At 43.1% G+C, this 23696-nt stretch overlaps 1 protein-coding gene and 1 long non-coding RNA gene across 3 annotated transcripts in view; one reads left to right on the top strand and one right to left on the bottom strand.

Moving 5' to 3' along the window:
• CNTN6 (contactin 6) overlaps nt 1-23696 on the bottom strand; it is an 88711-nt gene that overhangs the window by 36502 nt on the left and 28513 nt on the right. For both annotated transcript variants that reach the window (XM_019655512.1, XM_019655511.1), the window contains exon 6: nt 2815-2942. In XM_019655512.1, coding sequence (XP_019511057.1) covers nt 2815-2942 — 128 coding nt within the window. The remainder of the gene's footprint in view (nt 1-2814; nt 2943-23696) is intronic.
• LOC109389731 (uncharacterized) lies at nt 159-7925 on the top strand. Its single transcript, XR_002125453.1, has 3 exons — nt 159-425; nt 6737-6841; nt 7249-7925. It is a non-coding gene; the product is annotated as an uncharacterized LOC109389731 (long non-coding RNA).

Below are 23696 nucleotides of genomic sequence, written 5' to 3'. Positions count from 1 at the left end.
ACAGCCTCATTAAGAGGGTGTGATAATAATAGTCTTCGCTTAGGACTGGATTTGCATAGCAATGCCATGCAAATGACTGGTATTCATGCCAACTGAATGCACCCTTCCCTTCTGCTGATGTGAGCCGTCCTCTGGTCTGTGCTGAAAATACCAGAACACTGGTTCTCCCAAAAACATCTTTAGAGTTTTCACGGAGCTTCACATTTGAAACCCCTTGCAGAGTGGGCTCTCTATGAGAAACATACAACTACAAACCCTTAAACTGGGAAAGTGAGAGCATTTATTTAGAAGTTTGTTATTTTCCTTTGATGCTCGTTGATTGCAAATTGGCCTAAGAAGCTTAAAGCCTGCAACACTGAAAACTTGCAGGTTGTACAGCGAGGAAGTCAGAGTGGAAACTATCCCTGTGAACTAACGGATGTAAGGTGAGATCTTTTCAACTCAATCACTCAATGTTTATTGAACACGTACAGCTCCCAGGGCTGTTCAGGATTTGTGACATCCCTGCCTTTTTTACGCTTCTTTCCGAGGAAAGTAAAGATAGAGAAAGAAACCATGGACAGAAATGTGTGGATGGTAGTTTGTAAAAGGATGCAATGTGCTACAGAACAAGAAAGGGTGAGAAATATTAAGGAGACCAGGAGAGCAGGTTGGGATCATTTTGTTTCAATAGTCCCAGCAAAGAGTGCCAGAAATAAACAAAAATGTAAGTCAGTGCTTTTTTGCTTTTTTTTTTTAAACTGAGGAATCTTCTTTTCTTACTTGTAGCGAGAGTCAAGTATTGAGTTGTTGGAAAAGTCATGACACATTTTTTTCAACGAAAAACAGAAAAATACATCATGACTTTTCCGACAACCCAATACATGGGGATGATGTGTATTTTATGGGCAATCCCAAATATCGATCAATGTCTTTCTATCCTAAGAACTGGGAACCTATGTAGCAGAAAAAAAAGACGGTGCTGCCTGCCCATCGGAGTATCCGATCGCTGCCCCGGGAACGAAGCACAGCCCCTGCCCCTGAGTTTCTCATGCTTATGTGACTCTTCGCTTATTTCTCTCCCGATAATTACTACCAGACAGTGTCATGACTCCAAAGCCTCAAGAAACATTTGAGGAAGAGACTATTCATCGGTTCAGTCTACCCATTCATTATTTTTTTCTTAATCTCAGGTGGAAGGACCCCTATCGCTGCATTTTAGCACCCAAACCATTGGTCCAGCTCTACAGAGACTTTCTCTGAGAAAACTCATTTCTACTCCCGATGTCTTCTGTCCTTCATATTTCATATTTGAATTCCCCCTGGATTTCTCTACCTGGAGAAATTAACTGCGATGGTGTTTGCTCCTCCATCCTATTTTATCATTTTGCTTAAATAAAATGAATGCAAGCCACCTGCCCCTTCTTAATTTGCAAGGAGGTGATCTCTCTCTCTCTCTCTCTCTCTCTCTCTCTCTCTCTCTCTCTCTCTCTCTCTCTTTCTTAATGGACAAGCTATTTGTTCAAGCATAAAGCATTCACACTTGTCATTATCCGGGTATTACCAAACATTTCCTGGAGAAACACCCTATCATTAATTATAGCTACAGCACATTCCTTGAGACATTAAGTCCATTTTTGTCTTAAAAATCTGATAATGATACAATCTTAAGGAAGTGAAGTTTTTCAAAATGCGCCATACCAGTTGGATTTTGACACAAGTCTATCAGTCACATTTCCCTGAGGATTTCAGACAATTGTCGCCATAATGTATGAGACAAAATTGACAGAAATATCTTCCGGGGATAAAGGTGGGGGTTTATTTTCCTTGAGACATTGTAAAGGGTAGTGAAATATACCTAACTACTTTTTATTGAATACATTTACTTTTAATAGAAATGATGATAAAGCTAACTACTTTTTATTGAATACATTTACTTTTAATAGAAATGATGATAAAGCACCAATCGCTAAATTGAATCATTTCAGCTTAATTAGCTGCTCAAACTACTTTATCAAGACAGTCATTTTTATCATCCAGGAAGCCATGAAATGCTAAAAGTGACATGGCTTCCAGTAAACATACTAGTTTTATGAGCCAAGTATCAAGGAAGCGTCTGTGCCCTTCTAACACTAATTGCATCCCTTGGTGAAATCTGTGGGTACTTTGAGAGCGACACTAGTTTCAAAGTCTAAAGAAGAGATTGTGCAGTCTTACCATCCTGAACTGTATGATATGATCTGTTTATATAACAATGATTCCTGGGCCGGCCGAGTGGCTCAGTTGGTTAAGAGCTTGCTCAATAGTTTGAGCTCTGAGCAATAGCGGTTCGATGCCCAGCCCGAGCTGAACAGCCGCTGAGCTGCCAACAGGTGGCAGGATGGCTCAGCTAAAACAAACAAACAAACAAACAAAAACAATGACTCCTAAGGACACTAATATTTTCTTTTTCCTCTTAAAAAACCCCACAAAAAACGCTTATTAAAATATGTGCAAGAGTCTGCATTTAACCAGTGACGTACTAGAGTTATATAAATAAATGAACTGATTATGTACTTGGCAGCCTTCTACCCAGGTAAAAATTTCATACAAAATGAGGCTTTCTGAAGGAAACTGAACCAACAAACACATTATCCACTAACTTTATCAAACTGCCCACGTCCCCCCGCACTGAGGCATTTGTGAAAATTCCGATACTTTGGCAGCGGGTGTGATTTCTGTGTGATTCCCCACTGGCTGCATTTCGAGTGCCGAAGCGTTCCCACCGGGCCTGCTCCCCCCCTGGCGATGACCGCGTTCAGGATGCACAAAGGAAGGCAGGAGACGACGGAATACCTTTGACGATGAGGCTGCCCGTGTGCCTGGCCACGCCAAACTGGTTTGTAGCGACGCAAGTGTAGGACCCGGCGTCTGACCGGCTCACGTTATGTATCTTCAGGCTGCCATCCTCCAAGAGAAACACTCTGAAAGGAAAATACGTAAGGCTCTTTAAAAGTGGGTAAGTCTTAACCACACCCTTCCATTTTAAGTCATGACTAAAACCGTGGGTGTGTATGATAAGGTGAATGCATTCCTTTCCTAATATTATATTCTTTTTCTTTTTTTTTTTTTTTAGCTGAGCTGTCCTGCTACCTGTTGGCAGCTCAGCGGCTGCTCAGCTCGGGCTGGACTCGAACCGCTGTTGCTCAGAGCTCAAACTCTTGAGCAAGCTCTTAACCAACTGAGCCACTCGGCCGGCCCCATAATATTATATTCTTAATTGTCAGCAATCTCAGAATCCACTATTAGAATAATGCCATTTGCTTTTATGCTGACACAGCACTGATAATTATCACACCATACCCTGAATTAGCATTGTGGATGTCAATGCACACTGGAAATCACATGCCTGCTTGAGGCTGCAATGCCCATTTGCCTGATTAATAACAAATGTGACTATTTACTGTGCATTTTGAAAAGTCAACTCCCTGGTAGACGTGAACTTAACATTGGAGAAATGCAAGCCAGTTTCTCCTTGTTTAGTCCTGCTCTTGCATAGCAGCCCTTCCCCCACGAAGCAGCCAGTCCCATCAAAAGGGGAACGGAGGAGTAGAAAGAATGAAGGCTTCATTAACCAAACTGAATTAACCGTTCCCAAAATGCAGGCAGCCACAGAGCACGCAATAGAGGGGAGCTACTGAAGAAGTTCCAGTCTTTCACAAAATGATTATTTTCTTTGAAAATCAGAAATAGTCAGAAGCAAACATCAGAATGCTGTAGTAACCGGGGGAAACCCCATGGCTGGCTTCTTGACAATATCACCATCATCTGTGTTCATAAGGAGACAAAAAGAATGGAAGAACCAACGCATCTGCCCAGTTTTGTGTCTTATAAGTTTAATTAGCCACCTTGTAAAAACATATCTCTACAAACACTAATGGGTAGTCAGGACTGTCCAAACACTAGTGATGAAAACTAATTTTTAATGCCAATAGTTTTCAAGGAAGGAAAGGCAAGACAATTGGTATGCATGTCACATCCACTAACAAGAACAAAACAGTGTTTGTTGCATTGCAAATGTATTCTTGTTCCTAATGTGTGTATGACATGAAATGTAGCTAATATAATTAATTACCCCATTTGAAACAGAAACTATCAGTCAACTACGATTTGTATAAAACCAGCTACTGACGCTGGGTTTATCATTAGTGAGGGGTTCTATGTTCTGCCATGAAGTGACGGGAAGGGCCACATCTGGGTTTACGGTGGTCCATGACACATCATCAGAATTCTTTTGAAAAATCATTATCTTGGAGTAGTTCCCAACAGCAGACATTTGCTATCTTATTTAATTTCTGAAATGTCTAGTTTCTCGATCCCAATTTACATTAACAATGAAATCATGGCATTATTGACAGTAACGAAGCTATTCCAGCATGCAGCGCACTTCTAACTCGATACAATTCTTTATCTGATTTAATTAGAAGAGGCCGATGTGAGAAGCACCTGGGTGCATCACCTACCTCAAGAATTTAGGAATAACTCAGAATTTTCAACAGCAGAAGACATTAAATTTTGAGTAATAAAACATTTTAAATGATGAAAAAATATACCTGCTGATATCTAAATGCCATCAGACGAATTTCCCAGCTAGTAATGCCAATGTTTATATGTCATATAATTTCTCTCTTAACTCTTACAAAGGAACAATTCGTGTTAACAGTGTTTTAATATTACCCTGACTCCATCACCCTTTTTAGGCTCATAGTACTTGTTCAATAATGTTTGTTCATTTGAATTAAAATTGTCATCATCAGAACTGATTATTTCTTTTAAATCTTAATCAGCTTCTCAACTGTTTGAAATACTGAGAAGGCAGACTGATGGAGAAAAGCTAAAATCAGCCCAAGACTAGACAGCTAATAAGCATTAGAGGATGGATGGAAAGTTATAGCTGATTCTTAGCAGTTCTCTTGTTCTTTCCAGAACCATCACTTTACCTTACTTGCAGGAAACTAGTTCTGTATGTTAACGATGATGTTCAAGAAGTTTCTGCTGAGTCATCCTTAGCTGCCCTTAAGATAGTCTTATGTGTTTGCTTCTCAAAATGGGGTCTCATACCAGACCTACTGAGCCTGAGTTTGCTTTTTAGCAAGAGGCCCAGGGATCAGCGTACACAATAATGTTTGAGAAGCAACAGTCATTTCTTTTTTTTTTTTTTTTTTTTAGCTGAGCCATCCTGCCACGTGTTGGCAGCTCAGCGGCTGCTCAGCTCGGGCCGGGACTCAAACCGCTGTTGCTCAGAGCTCAAACTCTTGAGCGAGCTCTTAACCAACTGAGCCACTCGGCCGGCCCTAGCAATGGTCATTTCAGCACCAATCAAACGCCAATCTGTAAAGATTATTTCTAAGTAAGATTCCATCTTGTTTTCCTAAGATCGATATGCAAAAATGTATAAAAGAATAAAAATGTTAGATTTAAATGATTTAGGAAAATAACCAAACTAGTAACCAAACTGATGTATCATTTATTAAAAATAGATAATTAAAAAAATATCTCTCCTTAGTGACTTTGGATATAGAAGCCAGATATTTAACAATAACTAGGAAGTTTATCACATGATAAGAAGTATGAATATTTCAACGTGTCATTTATTGTTTTTTCATTAATGAGAGGTGTTAAAATACAGTAAGAAAACTTAGTCTGTGACAATGTTGATGAAATCAAACTATTTAATCATAGCCCTAACTTTATGCATAATAATTAAACAAAAATATTAAAGAAATATGAGAATTTCCAGTTCTGTCACATACCAAACCTGACTTAGCAGAAATGATTTAAAAAATCCAACTAAGATCAAATTGTACTAAGCAATTGACATTTTCAGATAAGGAAGAATGCAAATATAAAAATTAACTGGAACATTTTAATTGATGGTTTTCGTAATTCATAGAGCAAAATAAAGACTGAGATTTTTCTATCCTTCTTTTGAAACATTTTAAAAGACATCTTAAATGGTATCTGGAGGGTTGAAAGGGACATATTAATAAAATATGTTAAAATATTCTATCTTTATTCCATTTAAGCTCCTCTGGCATTTAAAAACAAAACAGGGCCACAGGTGTAGATAAGCTTGGCTATCTGAAAAAATGGGAAGGGATTCTGGGGATAAAAACAGATTTGCATGAAAAATTAGGGAAGAGAACATAGTTATAGGGAAAAAAGCAGGAGACAATAAACTGATTGATTACATATAATATATATTTATATCAGGACAATGCTGAGATTATATTGCTAATAGACAATAGATCATACAAGCATCTATGGAAATATGTGAGTACCAAGGAATACGGAAAAACTTCTAACATTTCAAAGGCAATTTAAATCATGCTTGGAAATGGGGCCGTGCTAAGCTTTTTTTTTTCTTTTTAATTTACGCAACAGTTATTCACTAAACACCTGTTGTGTTGAAGGCACTATGCTAATATTACAATAGGGATGTGGGAACTGAAGTGTGCTAATACCAAGGATACTTTTTACCACGATACAATTCACTGCTCAGTTGTAGGCGGGGTAGGGACGGTTAGTGTGACCTCACCCTGCACAGCCCCTCTACTGAAGGTACAGTAAATGTCAACCCATTGGGTTCTTAAGTCACACCACGGGGCTCATCCCATGGTGCAGTCAGGACACGGAGGCCTAGAAAGAAGCAATAATTGACTCAAGGCCCCCCACAGGGGGTGCAGGGCCTCACTTCTAAGCATGTCTTTCTCTTTAGACCAGGAAGCCAGCGCATCCACCGATGCCCATAATGGGCTGGCACGTGTGTGTGTACACAACGGTGAATTTCCTCCAGGTCCTTAGTGTTTCTGAGATCGTAAAGGTGAGTTTGACATCCCTGCTGTTGGAGTGTTTTAACCATAAACACTTTAACCTGTGAGGTAATGATGATGGCGACATTCATATCAAGGATAGTTTCTCTACCTCTCTGACGCCACCCTATAAGATTATGGTTTCCTTAGCAGAGTAGGAAGAACATGGCGGTGGGGTCAAGCCGCGTGGGACTGACTCTGAGTTCCACACTTGATATTTGTATAGCTGGGGTCAGGCCACCCCACAGTGCAGGTTGCCAGCTTTTTCGTCTGTGCCATGGGGACACATGTATTGCCTGTGTCACGGAGTGATCAGGAGTAAATGACAGAAGCTGTTTTAAGTGCTTAGCTCTATGCCTGACTCCTAGTTAGTGGCCAACAGATGGGTTTGTAACAAACCAGTTTCTCGTCCTGCCAGAGATTGAAAGGGGCCTGAGAGGTGCCTGCCACGCTTTCTGAAAGGAGACTAATGCCAGCGAGACCGCCCCAGCCCTGAGACTGCCTGAGAACCCTCGTGGAGTCCACGCAACTGGGTACTTGACACTTTGTCTTCCGATTGACAGTGTTCTCATTTTTATTTGGGGAATGACACCAGGGCTGTTATGAGAACTGAATTAATTGAATGCTGCAATGAAGCTATTCTTACCCTTGGCTGACAGTAGGGTTTGGCCCTCGCGCTCCTCCAGGGCCCACACTAAGCATTTTTGACTCTCACTTTGGTTGTTACTCATGCCCAGCATCTTCAAACCCTGTCTGGCTGGACTCAGCGGCACGTTTGTGGCTTTAATAGCAGTCCCTGGGCTGTCTCAGTTTTGAAGTCACTGAGCTCTGACACCTGCCTTCCAGGGTCTGTGTGTTTCCTCCATAATTCTCCCACTATGACCATTTCACAGTTCAGTGACAAAACCCTTCTGCTCAAGTCTCTGGTCTCAGATACCCACTGAATCAGAACATTTCAACCGGTGACACAATTGAATAGAACATTTCCCCCCAAATTACCAAAGCTTAGTATACTATTTAAAGGTTAAAATGTTCTGTAAAAAAATTGGTAGTTACAAAATAGTCACAGGAATGTAAAGTACAGCATAGAGAATATAGTCAATAATATGGTAATAACTATGTATAGAGCCAGGTGGCATTAGACTAGTGAGGGGGATCACTTCATAAATTATATAAGTGTCTAACCACTATGCTGTGCACCTGAAGCTAATGTAAAATCACAGTGAATAAAAAATAAGATGTTTTGTAAACATTAGAATTTCCGGACATTTACATGTGTAGCTGTAGTATGACCATTCGACAATAAAAACATTAATAGTTGGCATTTCTAATGCACCTCACTGTTCCTCTAATTGCATTCTGAGCATAAAAAGGTAGAAATTCAGAAGTACGAGCTGTGCCTGGCAGTCAAGTGACACTGGCAGATTTCCTGGTGGCCTCAGAAAACAGAACATGCAGAAAACGGAGCAGCAATGTACGTGAACATTTCAAGGTTATCTGGTAAACTGAAAGCAGAGTGAACATACGACATCGCAGCCTTTCCACTGTCAGGAAGAGCAAGGAGCAGACACGGAAAACAGAGAAACAGACGCCCGGCCCGAGTGCGTGACTTCCCACCCTGCCTCCTGCTGGATGAGCCACTGTGACGAGAACACCAGGAGGGCACACGGCCACATCAGATGAACCCGTAGGACTCGCTGCCCTGGGACCTGTGTGTCAAAGTTTGTGTCATTCTAAGGATCTGCTTAAAGACGAATGCGAGGTATCTTCCCCTTCCTTTCTTGAGGTGTATGTGATGATGTCTGTACATTATAAACTTCACAAATATAATAGAGATTAGCACTCATGACTACTTTATCACTACAACTATCTGGATAAATATCCAATCCTTAATTGATCAACATGGAAAACAGATCTGTTGTATATATGTAGATTCTAAAGTGTGATTAGAAAATGAAGAATGCTCTGATTTTTTTTTGTTAGATAATATCACAAAGTTTGAGGACATTGGCGATTAGCACTAGCTAAATTTGTTAAACTAAGAAAAATTAGGACATTGGGCAATTACAATTTCTTATTGCTGAAACTAGAGCAATGTTGCTATTTTTATAGTTAGATTATTAACTGGAGTACTGCTTCCAGTTTTGTCTAAAGATAATACTGTAGACCATGAAATTTTAATTGACTATCTAATTTTACTGATTTTTAGAAAATGTAAAATAAATTGGAATAAAATTAGTTAGATAAGAAATAGAAAAGTGTGTATAAATTTCAACTCTTCACAATTTAGGTTTTAGGTAAAATGTCCCATTGGAATCCATTTTAGATCAAATATTAATATTACATTTTAATAATTTTAGCACCTGATTATCATAGTTAATAGGCATATATATGCTAATTTCAGTGTCACTTAATAAGTATCATTTAAAAATTCCTTATTTAACAAGCTACAAAAAATGGCAGATGTGATCTACAAACAAGTAAATACGGAGGCTTGCTCATTTAAATCAAAGTAAAGGTTTTCCTTCCCTTCCCTTTATGGCAATAACGTTAAATGGCTCTAATGGCAATTAACCACAGAAAACATCTCACACCTCTGGCCAGGGCAAATTTAAAGACTTAATTAATGGATTGATGAAAACCTCTTCTGCCCTACCTGGTAAGATTATCAGAGTAGTAAAAAACCCAAAAGAGATAATCCAGTAAAAGAGGGGAGAAAGAGAGTGAGAGCAAGAGAGAGCAAAGGTAAAAATGAAGTGCCACCTCAAGAGAGATAATTGAATGGGCCACAGAAAACAAATCCCAGCCTCGCTTAGTGCCTCAGGCCATCTGCATTGAAGCACAATACACTTAGAATCTTGCATCAGTTCTAAACAAGAGGAAACACATACCAGGAAATTCCAGAAAAAAATAGGGAAGAAATTCTTAAATATCTTATTCATCTCCTTTATTCACCTTCTGGAAAACAGCATAGATATTGTTTTCATAAAAGTGTCCTTAAGTCCCAACGAGGACACATGTTCAGAATTTGCACGTCTTCGTTAGAGGACGCCCATCACGGACCTGTCGGATGAAAGCCTGGACTGTGCCCCACGTGTCCAGAAGGGCCTGCACCTGAGCTGCTCACCTGGGTCCCGCCCACCCTCTTATGCCTACATCACTGCCAGCCACTGTTTCAGACACAGCTTATGTGTCCCCTCAGGTTCTCTTAGCGCCATCGGCTGTCAAAGGTCCCCACCAGCAAAAGGACAGCTGGACAGATAAATACCTTTTTCTCTCCTCCATAGATTGTTCCCAAGTAGTTCCTGCCTGGAGACAGTCTATGTGGCTGAGGCCTAGATGCCAACGTGCCAGGTGGGTGACTGTGGCTTAAGTGAGTCAGTGGCCAGTGCAGCAAAGCCAGGTGCTCGTGGCTGCCTGGCTTTGCCTGTTCAGTCTCCGTTTGTGTCCTGGGGAACCCGGGCTGAGGTAGGCAGTCTGCTTTGTGGTACCCCTCCTCCCGATCACTGCAATCCGTGGTACCCCCTCCCCCAATGTTAAAGATTATTTTTTCCACATCAGTAAAACTGACGCGTGGGGAGGATTAATAATTAATCGTTTAACCAGGATGCTGACTTCTGATCCTGACTCAGTGTTTTTGTTCTTTTTCTTTTATTGAATCGTTATCTGAATCATTATGCTGCCTGCATTTTTCTTTTCGTGCAGTTTTAGTTTCTCAGCAACGTTGAAAGAGTGGTACAGAGATCTCCCCACAAGCACAGACTCCCCCCTGTCACCATCCCCACCAGATGGTACATTCGTTACAACTGAGAACCTGCACTGCCACGTCACAGCCACCCAAATGCCACCGTGTACCTCAGGGTTCACCCTTGCTGTTGTACGTTCTATGAGTTTGGAAAATGTATAATAGCGTCATTATATCCATCATTATAGTGTCTTTCGGCATTTTCATTGCCCTAAAATCCTCTATGCTCTGTTTATTCAGCTTCCCCAGCCCCAATCCTCGGTGACCACGGGGCTTTTTACTGTCTCCAGAGTTTTGCCTGCTCTGGAATGTCATCTAGTAGGAATCGTGCCTCATGCGGCCTCTTAAAGCTGGCTTCTGTCACTTAGTCATATGCATCTAAGCTTCCTCCATGTCTTTTCATGGCTTGAGAGCGCATTTGTTTTTATCTCTGAATAATATTCCATCATCTCGATGGACCACAGTTTATTTATCCATCACCTACTGAAGCGCATCGTGGCTCCTTCCAACTTTTGGCAATTAGGAATAAAGTGCTATAAATATTCAGGTGCAGGCTTTTGTGTGGACATACGTCTTCAACTCCTTTGGGTAAATATCAAAAAGGGCGATTGGTGGATCAGATGGTAAGAGTATGTCTAGTTTTGTAAGAATACCAGACTGACTTCCAAAGCGGCTGCACCATCTGCATCCCCGTCAGCCATGAGCGAGAGTTCCTGTCCTCATCAGCACTCGGTGTTGTGGGTGTTCTGAATTTGGGTCATTCTGATAGGGGTGTAGCGGTACCTTGTTGTTCTAATTTGCATTTCCCTGATGACATAAGATGAGGAACATCTTTTCATAGTCTCATTTGCCATCCTTTTATCTTCTTTGGTGAGGTGTCTGTTAAGGCTTTTCAATAGAGTTGTGTTCTTACCAGTGAGTTTTAATAGCTCCTTGTATATTTTAGATAATAGTCCTTTACTGGATGTGTCTTTTGCAAATATTTTCTCCCAGTGTGTGGCTTAACTCTTCATCCTATTGACATTGCATTTCACAGAGCAGAAGGTTTTACTTTTAATGAAGTCTAGCTTATTGTGTCTTTCTTTCACAGATCTGCCTTTGTTGTCATATCTAAATATCATCACCATACCCATGGTGGTCTAGGTTTGCTCCCGTCATCTGGGAGTTTTATTGTTTGGTGTTTTACTTTTAAGTCTGTGGTCCATTTTGAGTTAATTTTTTATGCATGTGGGCATCCAGTTGTTTCAGCAACATTTGTTGGAAAGACCATCTTTGCTCCATTGTATTGCCTTTATGCCTTTGTCATTACTTTCTTTCTTTCTTTCTTTTTAATTGGGGAATTGGGGGGATGGGAACAGTGCTGGGGAATTGGGGGAAGGGGAACAGAGAAGTTGCTGTCCTTTTATTCTTCAGTCTAGTTGTGGAGGATGTTGCTTCACTGGCCCGAGTTGGCACCATCATTGTGCTCTTCCTGGGCGAGGCAGATCAGTTGCCAGCTTCTGGACGGCCGCTCACTGCGGCTGCTGGCTACACACCATAGCCCATAGCAACCCACTGCCACAGGGGCTGCAGCGTACACTGTCGCTCGGTGATCACAGCAGCCCAGCTCCAGGTTGAGCTGTTGTTCAGCATCTTAGCTGTAGAGGGCAGTGTCACTGATATGTGGGATCCGAACCGGGGCCCTCTGGCATCCCAAACCAGCTCTTAACCATCGTGCCACTCGGCCAGCCCCATAACTTTTTTTTTAAACAAGTCTTCACTTTCTATCTAAATAGGTGAAGTTTTTGAGGCGTTTTGAGACCACAGACTCTCGTCTGCCTACTTTTGCTTTGTGTTCCGGCTCCCTCTTTTGGCTGTGTTACTTTGGGATTCCTTACTTGACTTTGTGTAAATTTTACATGTGAAATGGGGATAATAGTAGCAGTAACAGCATCCATTTGTTTTGAGAATTAAAAAATATATTAAAAATGCTGAGCATACGTGTAGAAGATAAAGAGTGCCCCCAACATGGTATCTATCTATCTTTATTCCCTTGTATTCTCTGAGAATACAGAAATTCGTAGGTACTTAATTAATATGTGTCTTCTGATTGTATCTATTCTGAAACCTTTGGCTTTTTCTTTCTAGGTCTGGATGTATGTTTATAAATATTACCAGTAAATTCAGTGAGCGAACAGAGAGTCGCTTAGTCAAAGAACCTCTTTTTGTAAAATTACAAGCTACCCGTACATGTGAACTAAGTGGCTGTTTAGCTGTGTGACCGTTCCACTAGGTTGGCTACACCGTCTGCTGTAGTAGAAACATGGAAGTAAAGAAATGTGTTTAAATCAGTGTTACCGAGGGTAAGACATGCGTATATAGAGCTCATCTTAATTACTCTTTTGTAAACTTCCAATCATGAAACTAAAGGTCCAATAAAAATCATAATAAAATTGTTTTAAGGATTATGTTGTTATGGGCTGTGTTTGGGGGGAGGGTTCCTCAGTATGTAATTGGTTCACAGAAATGCAGCGATAATATCAATAGTATTTTCTTAACCCCTGTCCTAGCTCCATACTTGTATTGGGTTGAGTTGCATTATTTAATGTTTAAATGTATCTGTTCTGGGTGTGGGGGGCATGGGTAGAAAAGTAAACAAAAATGAAAACCTACCTGAAGTGGCAAATCAAACTGGCAGCACAAATCAATTCAATTTTGCTGTTTGGTTAAAAAGTACGTTTTTCTCAGGGGCCTGAGGAAACAGAGGCATGTGTGGGTGCCTCTGATTTGTCCTTTTTCACCACTCTCAACACACTAGAGGAATATGTATTTTAAACAGATGAAAGAGCTGAAAATATGCTTCCCATAAACTAATTAGTCACAGATGATTCAGGGTCATTACGAAGCTAACTCCAAGGGTTTAACCAGCCAAGGACTGTGCAGAGGTGTGACATGGAGACTGGCAATTGACTCAATTTATAATTTACATAGAAATAATAACATTACTGCTGGCAGTGTCTATTTTTTTTTAAATCCCTGGTTTCTGCAATTGTATTTTATGCCTAATGTGTAATTACTGGTGTAAACAACCAAATGTTTTAAAGTTCAGTGTCTAGTTCAAGTGTCCTAAACTCCAAGGGATCCGATATTCAGACCTTAGAATTCCTCAAAATGTGATTCCTTGTTTAACATACACAAATAATTTAAGCACCAGCTTTGTAGTGGCTGACATGCAACACAAACACAGACTCAGGGTGACTGAATTATGACACAATTAGGAGATGGCAGATGAGAGCAGTTGCTAAATAACATAATTATTTGGTGTCATGATGTGTCTTTATTCCAAAGGCATGCCAGCGTGTGCTGCTGGGCTGATTACCATAAAATGTTGAGAAAATGTGATTTAACATTAACAAAACAGCGTCAGATGGAAAGCTTAGTTGAATTAATCCAATGAAAGAGGCCTAACAGGAATATTGAGCTGTTTCGTAGACGAGAAAGATAAAGAAAAGTCTCCATTTGCGGCAGTATTTTCAGATGCGGAGAAAACACAAAAAGGGATGAATACAGATGCATATGCTAACCTGCCTTGCAGACCAAGCAAATCAAAAGAAAAGATAGGAAATTATAAAGTTGGCAAAGGACAAAAAGTTGTGAACACAGGGCTTCAAAGAAGTTTTGTAAAAAGGGTGCCCCAAAATGACGAGGGGAGAGCCGACTGGGGAGGCAGCAGTGGGGGAGGGGGAGGCCTGGACACCATGAGGGCTGCCCCGCCAGCCTTGCTTACCTTACCTTTATGATGGTGGGCCTACTGTGCGATTTCCTCCAGCTTTGAAATTTTACAAATGTGAAGTTTGAACTGCAGCATACTTTGAGATAGACAAGATTCAAACACAGCCAGGTGCCCCACAACTATGAACTTGGTCCCTGAGGTCCTGGGTGCTCTCAGGCCTAAAAAGTGATGCAGTCAGGCTGTGACGTTAATGATATTACCCCTTTCACTCCCGTTCTGTAACTTGGTGATTTCACACGTATCTGGGAACTGCTTCGCCCTACTATTTGGAAGGTGGTATTGAAAGTGACGGATGCTGGCGGACTGTCCACGTCCTCAGAGTCTCTAAAGCTAAGCTCACAACCGTGGCTGAGAATGGGGGCCAAAGTGGGTGTGACTCCTTGTCTGCTAGCTCTAGTTCTCTTTTCTGAATTATAATACATAATTTCATGCCTAGATCAAGTCCTTTAGAGAGCTTAGGGAGTTTGTCATCATTTATTGAATTTGCATATCTGTATGTCACCAAAAATTACATTGTATGTTTCATTCAAAATCCACTCAGTCATTTGAGCATTGAGGATGCAAGATGCTAAGTCACTAAGAGGACTCATTTTATTTTATTGCTACGAATTGACTTCATCTATCAGCATTTTGATAAAATATTCATACCTTTTGTTGATACAAAAATAGTTTAAATATGTCACTGTTTTTAGAACTTTTTAGCCTAACTAAAAAAACAAGGATGAAATAATGTGTAGAGTCTGCCTTTAGCTGCACAGATGGGCTCGATGATTTGTCGGTGAAAGGCCGACGTTGTGGTATTTAAGGTTACACGTGGCTTTGGAGTCATAGCTTCCTGGAATTGGAAGCTATTCTATCATTTATTTAGAAATATGAATAAATAATAATCCCCTCATGGATATCTTGTAACACCAAGAGATGATGTATCTAGCATTTTAACACACTGTGTGTTCATGCCAGGTACTCTATACATGGATGATATTATTATTATTATTATTATTATTATTATTATTAATATATGATGAGACTCAGGGTCAAGTACGGGAAGAATAGATTTCTGGCTGTATCTGTTAACTTAATCTGAGATAGAATGAAAGTGTACATAGGTAAGTATATCAAAGCATCCCTTTCGTAGTCAGTCAGCTGCTGGATGACCCACAAATGACCTGAGTGTGCTTCACGGAATCATGGGGAAAATGCACTGCGTGCTGAAGGGAAGTCTACATGACCTTTGAACTGGCACCGGTTATGAAACCGACTATGGAGTAAGTGGCCACATGACACCCCTGTTCCTCCCACCTTGCCCTCCTGGGAAAATGCCCACGTGCGAGTTCAGGTGTGTCCAACCCGCTGAGGCCTCTCTGGACGCCAGTGTGCACAGTTCCTGAGCATCCGTCTTCCGCCTGCAGTGACATGTGCCTCCCTGCACAGCAGCTGTTGACCTGTCTGCCCTCCCCAGAGACTGAGCTCATTCAAATTTATAAACCCAGAATGTTTCACAAGGCCTGTCAAATCGGTTTGCAACTGTGCTTATAAATAAATGAGTAGTTTGACAAGTCACACTTGAGAATCAGATTTGTCACTCCAAGTCAGCAGTTCCCAAACTAGACTCTCAGGAGACCTCGGGGATTCTTGGGGCACACACCAGGGGTGGGTGTTGAGTGGGGCTCTGCTTCTTCCTGCTGGAAACGGGCCAGGCTGGCTTGATTTAAACTCTCTTAGGAATTGGGTGTGTGCATACATTTCATTGGGAAACATTAAAAAAAGTTCCACTGCGCGCGTGCGTGTGCATGCACACACACACACACACACACACACACACACACACACACAAAGTAAAACAAAACCAACATTGGAAAATAACAACCAGTGACTAAAAACAGTGCTCTAACAGACTCACTCTTCATTTTGAAGATATTAACAAGCCTGATTTCCCCACAATGGGTTTGGCTTTCATTTTTTCAGCTGGGTCATAATGTCTATCAAGACAACAATACTGTTTCTATTTACTCCTACCTATTTATTTTCTCCATGCCCATCAGCATCTGTAAGAAGGTGTGGGTGGAGCCACATACCTGTCCAGCAGCCATTTTCTTTCTAGGTAAGGAGCATTTTACTTTAAATATATCAAGTAATCACTTCTTTGCTCAAAAGTCAAACCAAGAACCAAAAAAGGTCATTTGTACATATTGCACTAACAACCAACCTTTTCTGCCTATACAATTATTGCTGTTGAATACTTATGTAAACTTTAGAGGATATGTCACTAAAAAATTACCAGAAAGCACTCAAGTAATCAGACAGCATTCTAGGCGAACTGTTTTCATATTTTCCAAAACTAAGTGAACTGAGGACTTCCATAGTACGAGAAGATGAGGAACGGAGCATTTTCATATAGAAAGAAAAATTCTGCAGGGAAAAGAGGTTAAATGAAGTTTCAATTTTTTAAGTAACATGTTTGTACCAATCCAGCGCTTGTCCAGGTGCTATTCAATAGCCGTGGCTTCTCTTGGGAGCAGAGAGAGTGGATTTATAGAAACGCAGGTTCCTCAGCGCTGCTTCATACCTGCTGACTCAAAATTTTGGGCATGGCTCTGGGATCTGCATTTTTCATCAGGTTCTTACACGTGATCAAACTTAAAACCGACCAACAGAGCTATGAGCTCAGGGCATGGCTGCCATGAAGCTTACATGCTTCCGGTGTAGGGTACAGAACGGGAATCTATAAGATGCCACGTGCTTCAGGAATTTCTATGCTCTGTCCCACTCGCCCTCGGTTGAGAGCCACAGGGTGTTATTACCCATCATTAGATATTTTAAATGCAGAACTAGACTCGGACCCAAGGCAGCTGTGTGAGACTGCCCACCAGCGGGGAGGCGGGGGTTAAAGGCGGGCTTTCCATCTTTCCTGACCTGTGGGCAGAGGGTTCTCCATGCACTGTGCTAAAGGGTCACTGGTCCAGATCCGGAGAGGCCAGTGGGATGAAGGAAGGCGGGTGGGATGGCGAGAGGGGAAACCAGGGCTGGACTGATGGGCGCACACACGACCTGAGCTTGTTATGTCTTTGGTGAAGAGGCACGACTCTCAGATGGCTCCTGACATCTCCAGCATGTACTCCCTGGGAAAGGCTCGCCGTAACAAGGCTCCCAGGAGCTGAGCACGAACAATTTAAAATTTTATTACAAAGAGGCCACACAGAAGGAAGAATGGAAAAAGCCTGGTGTTATGTAGACTGCCTTTCTTCCTGAAAATGGGGACATACGGTTCATTTGCCTATTCGATACTCATGCTACCTGACGTACTAAGCACTATTACATTAAGTAGCTGGTGACGCAAAATAAAATTAGGCTTATTTGCTTGTTCCAGTCGGAAACCCCATGAGGAGGAGAAAGGGTAGAGCAGCCTGCTGACTAGTTGCTTCATTCTGGCTAAAGCTGCATTGACAAGATGTGTGTGTGTGTGTGTGTGTGTGTGTGTGTGTGTGTGTGTGTGGTGTGTGTGTGTCTTTTATTAAGACTGGGCAGTTGGGAGTAAAGGTAGAAGAAAAAGAAGAAAAAGTGGTGATTTAGAAAGCAGATGTTGAAAGACACTTAGAGAAGGGTCGAACTAGAAGGGAGCATCATCTAATGGGCTCTGTCACACCCAGGCCACCAGACCCTCACTGGCTGCTGCCCCACATGGCACAATGTGTACGAAAGATTCCTGGGAGACAGTGCAGTGAAGGCTCAGTGCCGGGCAACAGGCTTTGTAACCAAAGGAACTACTTTGTCCAGGTAGCTTAGCAACGAGCAGATTGAAGCCAAACTAATATTCATGCTGTTCCCTTTCTGTATTCTGTCCCCACAATGGACTATTGTGGCTAAGAGGGATATCTTGGTTTGTTGGAATACTACACACACGGAAGTGGAGTGGGCCCACCAAATTTGGGCTTGAAGATAAAAATATTGAGTAAGCACCACTATTAGATACCATGCTACCTAACGGGCTCTCACATTCCCACAAGGTACATGCATTTGGCCAAGGGCCCTGGGCCATACAGGGTTTAATAGTATCCCTGTTATAGAACAGAGCACACCAAATCCATGATTGAGAAGGTCTGTCTGTAACTCTGTTCATCTCCATCTCCACCTCCACCTCTATCATCTCCACCTCTATCATCTCCATCTCTATCACCTCCACCTCTATCACCTCTACCTCCACCTCTATCATCTCCACCTCTATCATCTCCACCTCCACCTCTATCATCTCCATCTCTGTCATCTCCATCTCTATAATCTCCATCTTCATCTCCATCTGAGCCCCAGCGGGTAGAAGCAATGGAATTGATCCCCAACATCCAATGATCCTTTTACTCCAAGTCTGTGGACTATGTTCACATTCTGAGGGGTAGAATCTCTGACTGGATGAGTTTGATTATCAGTGAATTTCAAAATGTCTGTGCATTTAGCTCTTTGAGATACTTGAGTAAAGTGGTACAAGCATAACCTGTGACAACTTTGTTTCTCAGAAAGGTATCTAAAGTCGAAAAAAGGTGTAGTTTAATTTTTTGAGATATATAGTGTTGGCATACTGCCCAACATATAGGAGGTAATTAAAAAGGCTATTTATCAATGACCATATGTCTGACATAGAGCTAGAATTTATTTTATTTTGTTTTAGGAAATTAGGGAGAAATATGGTAGATTATTTTTTTAGGAAAATGAGAAAGAAATGTAGATTATTTATTATTTCAATTATCATGCTTTCAATAGGAAAAACTTCTCTCCACCTTTTTATTTTTGTTGTCCAGAGCCTGTATGTCCCACCCGACCAGACCTCCGGTGATTCCGGCATTGCCTTAATGCTGCCTGTCAGAGGACGGATTTGACGGTCTGTCCGGCCGCTGAACATTTCCCTGAACAAGTAGCCAGCAGTCACTGGGCATAAGGAGATAAATCTAGGCCTTTGATTTCTGTCAGTTCACTTGCTAAGTGGATCCGCAAGGAAAAAAAAAAAGCAGCGATTAATCAAACCTAGCAGATGTGGAATTGATTCCCTGGTTTGCCTGAGCAGGCCTTGCAGAGAGGAGCTTAATCTGTATGCATGCTGACTTTCTGTGGGAAGCAGCTGGCGGAGGTGAGAACGTGCAGCTGGGATTTGCACACAGGACAGGATAAGAGCAATAAACACACCCAAAGGCAGCGGACAGGTCACCCAGCACCCTTAGCCAGCGACTAAGTAACAAGTAGAATTGAGATTTGAACCCAGATCTGCTGACTCCAAGAACTTCAAAGAGAAACACTTTCTCAGGAAGGACATCGTGTGCCACGCAGTTGGCTAGCTTGACATTCTACCCACAGCACCTAGTGGAGAATTTGGGATGTAGCGGGTGCTCATTAAATATTTACAAAATGAATGAATGAACACATCACGGGCCTATTAATTATTAAATGAGTTTCTGGGTTAACTTCAAAATCTCTTAGGCAGGTAGACATAAACAAAACCAAGGCAACTCTAACTTCCACTGACTTAGCAGCACAGAAAATATTTACTGAACCTCTGCTGTGTCCCAGGTTGCTGCTGGGTGCTAGGCCCATGAGGACCTCACAGCCTAGCTGCCAGGGCTCTCTGTGCTCTCCGAATCCATCTCACCAGATCACGTTAGCGGTTTTGACAATTCACAGCAATGACCATGTTTAACTAAATCACTTGGTCACCTGGGTGAATTAGGAAAACCTATAAAATGATAAGTATGACAGAATTGGCAATTGCAGCCTGCCAGGTTTATGTTTTCCATTGATTTCTAATACGTAATTTCTATTCTGGCAGTCGCTGCATGGGTCTAGTGTTCAATGTTTCCTGAAGTTTTCATATTATTTTGTCTTAAATAAATCCAAGAAATAGTGTCATCAAAGAAAAGAAGACTAGGCTGGGGGTTTCGCCCCCCCCCCCAGTCAGGCCTCTCACCAGTGACAGAACTGGGGCCAGAACCCCTGTGCTGTCACCTGTGTGTGGAGCTCTGTGTAACACGTCCCAGTCTGTCCCCGGGAACATGCTTTTGCTTTTCTAAATGAACAGCAACACCCAAAAGGATGAGGTAGATGTCATGTGACCATCGACTCCCAGCAGGAAACAGGCAGCCTCTGGAGTCTCTAATGCCGTCTACCTATTTTTAGTGGGAGGAAAACTCGCCTTTAGTGGGAAGACAGCCTACCATGATATAGACGCTCACAAAGACAGAGCTCTTAAAATACTCATGACTTCCATTGTAGCACACAGGCCAATGACAAACATGTTCACCTTACTCAGAATTATTGCTTGATCTGAAATTAGCTTAAATTCTGTGACAACAGCCCTTCAAAAAAATAAAGGCTAGGGTATGTTCCCCATTATCTGCAGAGAAAAAAGGTCTGGATAAGGCAACTGGGGACGTGCCATCACGTCTCCCCTTCATCAGTTACTAGCCTTGTAATGTGACTGTCTCATTCACGTAAGAGAGGAGGAAGCTGTCAAAATACAGATACTGCCACCATTTTTTATAAGTAGGCAATACAGTCAGGCACCTTTGAATAGGCTTCTTCAGAGTCCTTTACAACCATCTGTTCAGTGTTGGTATTTAAACTTTATTGGGAGCAAGAGTTAGTGACAATGACACTTCAAAGTAGATGGGGCCATACAGAAGTTTTATAACAGAGAGTAAAAATGTATATTTCCCCACACAGGTATTTCCAAGGTCAGGAACTAGAAACTATCCCTACTTGGAATTACTGTAAAAATTTAAATTGCTTTCTGTCTCTGACTCGTAATCTTCCTATGTATACAATCGTGCCATGCTTTAACAGAGCTGAGAGAGGATAGACGTTATTTTGCAGTTTAAGTGACATAATCAGCCTTTCGTGGCATTAAAAATGCATGCTGGGACTCAGCGTTCTATGTCTGAATTTAGGACCTGGTCCTGTACACTCTGGAAACTGGGCAAAGTCATTACTAACACCCCTTTCAAATCCAACACTGAACAGTGTATCTACACATGCGATAAACCTTGCATTTTGCGGGTCAAATGTAAAGTGACTTCCCAGCCAGCGTCTATGCCAGCACCCCAGCCCTGGCTCCCAGGACGCTGAATTCAATTCATTTGCGTTGGAAATGCTGCCTATCCCTGCATGCACACACCCGTGAACACACACACACACACACACACACACACACATACACGTCAAATACCCCTTATTCATATATTCCAAATGCTACAAGAACTATTCTGTGGCATCGCCCACGGTTTTAATATTCTCCCCTCTCTGCAAAGCTCCCTTCAGAGCAACGGCCATTTGCGAGCCGGAAGCAGTTCCTTTGCTAGGATTTGGGACCTGTCCTGTGAACACTGATTTGACAAGGAGCATTCTAATCATGGAAGAAATAATTGGTAACGCGAATAGCTCAGACCAGAGATACGGTCGAAATAAACCACCTTAGGCCTGGACGGGCTCCAGGAGAGCACTGGGCTCTCTCTCCATTGTTAGCCAGCTGAGAGGCCTGTCATCCAGGTTACACACACAAGCCTGAGATGGCAAAGGACGTGCTCAAAGCAACGGGGATGAGGGTGGAGTGCGGCGGGGCTCCCTTGTGGCTACACCCCACTTCCTCCACAGGAAGAGGAACAGGGCCTCCGTCTGCCCTCTCTGCTTCCCGCCTTTCTTTTCGTCACTACTCTAATTGTTACCTGCAGCCGGTTTGGAAATCGCCATGAAAAAGACTAGCAAAAAGCCATTATGTCGACGCAGATAGCCGCTCGGGGCTGCCTTCCCCACTGAGCAGCCGGGAGCCCGCGGCTCGGACCAGGCCGCTCCAGAGGCAGCAGAGGTGGCAGCAGGGAGCACCCAGAGCCTGTCCCCTGAGCTGCAGGGCGGCCTCTGCAAGTCACCGCGGAAGGCCACCGGGGCCTGGCAGAGGCGTGCATCCGTCATCACCACGTCCTGCGGGGCTCAATTTGTGTTTTGTGACCACTTAAGACATGTGTTCAGGAGATAATTTTGTTTACTTGGTTGCTTTCTTTTGTTGAAGGCTGTAATGAAACCCTGAAGCAAGGGCAGCACGGAGGCCGGGAGACGAGCCTGCGGGAGGTCGCAGGGCTGTCCCCTCAGTCCCAGCGCCGCAGCGCTGACCCGGACATGGCATCAGCGACAGGACAGGTCCCACGCTCGCTGCACGCGGCGCAAAACAAAACGAAACAAAAACCCGAAAAGCTGTTTCAATCAACAGTTCTCCTTGTACTCCTCAGTTTTCCTCTCTCTCGTTTTCTTACCGTGATCCGAACCTTCTTCCTGTTCTCTCCCCCACACGCCTTGCGTTTGGGCCTTTAAAGGCTCTGGAAGGCGACCGCTCACCGTCCCTCAGCCGAGCCCTTCCAGCCACTTCAGTGAAAGCCGGGCCGGACCGGTGCCTGCAGCCCAGGGCTGAGCCTGCCGTGTCCCTCCCGAGCTGTCTGCTCTACAGCAGAGGATGCAACCCTCGACTGCACTTCAGGAAGGGAGGACGCTGGCGGGGACTCTGCACAGTCCCACGGGGAGAGCGGCAGCCATGTCCCCGCGGTCCCCACAAGGGAGGCCCGGCCCCGCTACCCCTCACCCCACTTCCACCTCAGTGCCCAGGCATCATTCCATCTCGAGCCGTCCCCTCCACCAGGGCCTTTCTCCGAGGCTGGCGACACCTTCCCCAGCCATCCTGCCTGACACAGATACTTATGGAGGGTGGGTTCCGCCAGGACACAGGGTATACAGACAGGAATGCGAGAGAACCCTTCCTGGGCAAAGCCCTGTGACCTCCAACGGGCTACAGAGGCCACAGCGGCCGGCCAGCAGGGAGGGAGTGCCTTAGAGCCGCCTTCTCCGGTGCGTGTCCTCATGTCAGGACAGGGCCCGCGACACAGCACCCCACAGGCCAGCACAGAGCCTGCTCATGCTGGCGAGCCTCCTTTTCTCTCTTGCTGGCCCACACGTGCACTGCCATGACCAGAAATGACAACATGGTGTCCCTGTATCCAGCCACGGGCATTTTTTCTGGCTCAGAAGATTCAATTCCGGCATCCAGATTTCTAGCTTTTCCCAAAATGCCGAACGTTCTCCAACCTGGGCCTGCCTTCCCACAAAACAACAGTGGACGGAATTCATAGCTCTGCCTCTTTCAGGTGCAGAGGTCACTCTCCGTTCCTTCCGAGCCCCATCTTACTAGAGAGATTGCCATCTCTCACTGCGTTTTACCTGTCCCTCCTTCACCTGGCCTGCCTTGTTCATTTGTTACCTGTCTGGCCTGGTTTGCATATGAGTTCATGGCATGTATAATGCTAAACAAATGCTCACTAAACCATTTTTA

This window comes from Hipposideros armiger, unplaced genomic scaffold (genome assembly GCF_001890085.2).
Source record: "Hipposideros armiger isolate ML-2016 unplaced genomic scaffold, ASM189008v1 scaffold_241, whole genome shotgun sequence".
Lineage (NCBI taxonomy): Eukaryota > Metazoa > Chordata > Mammalia > Chiroptera > Hipposideridae > Hipposideros > Hipposideros armiger.
Note: the sequence above shows the minus strand (reverse complement) of the source record. Positions and strands in the feature narration are given on the sequence as shown.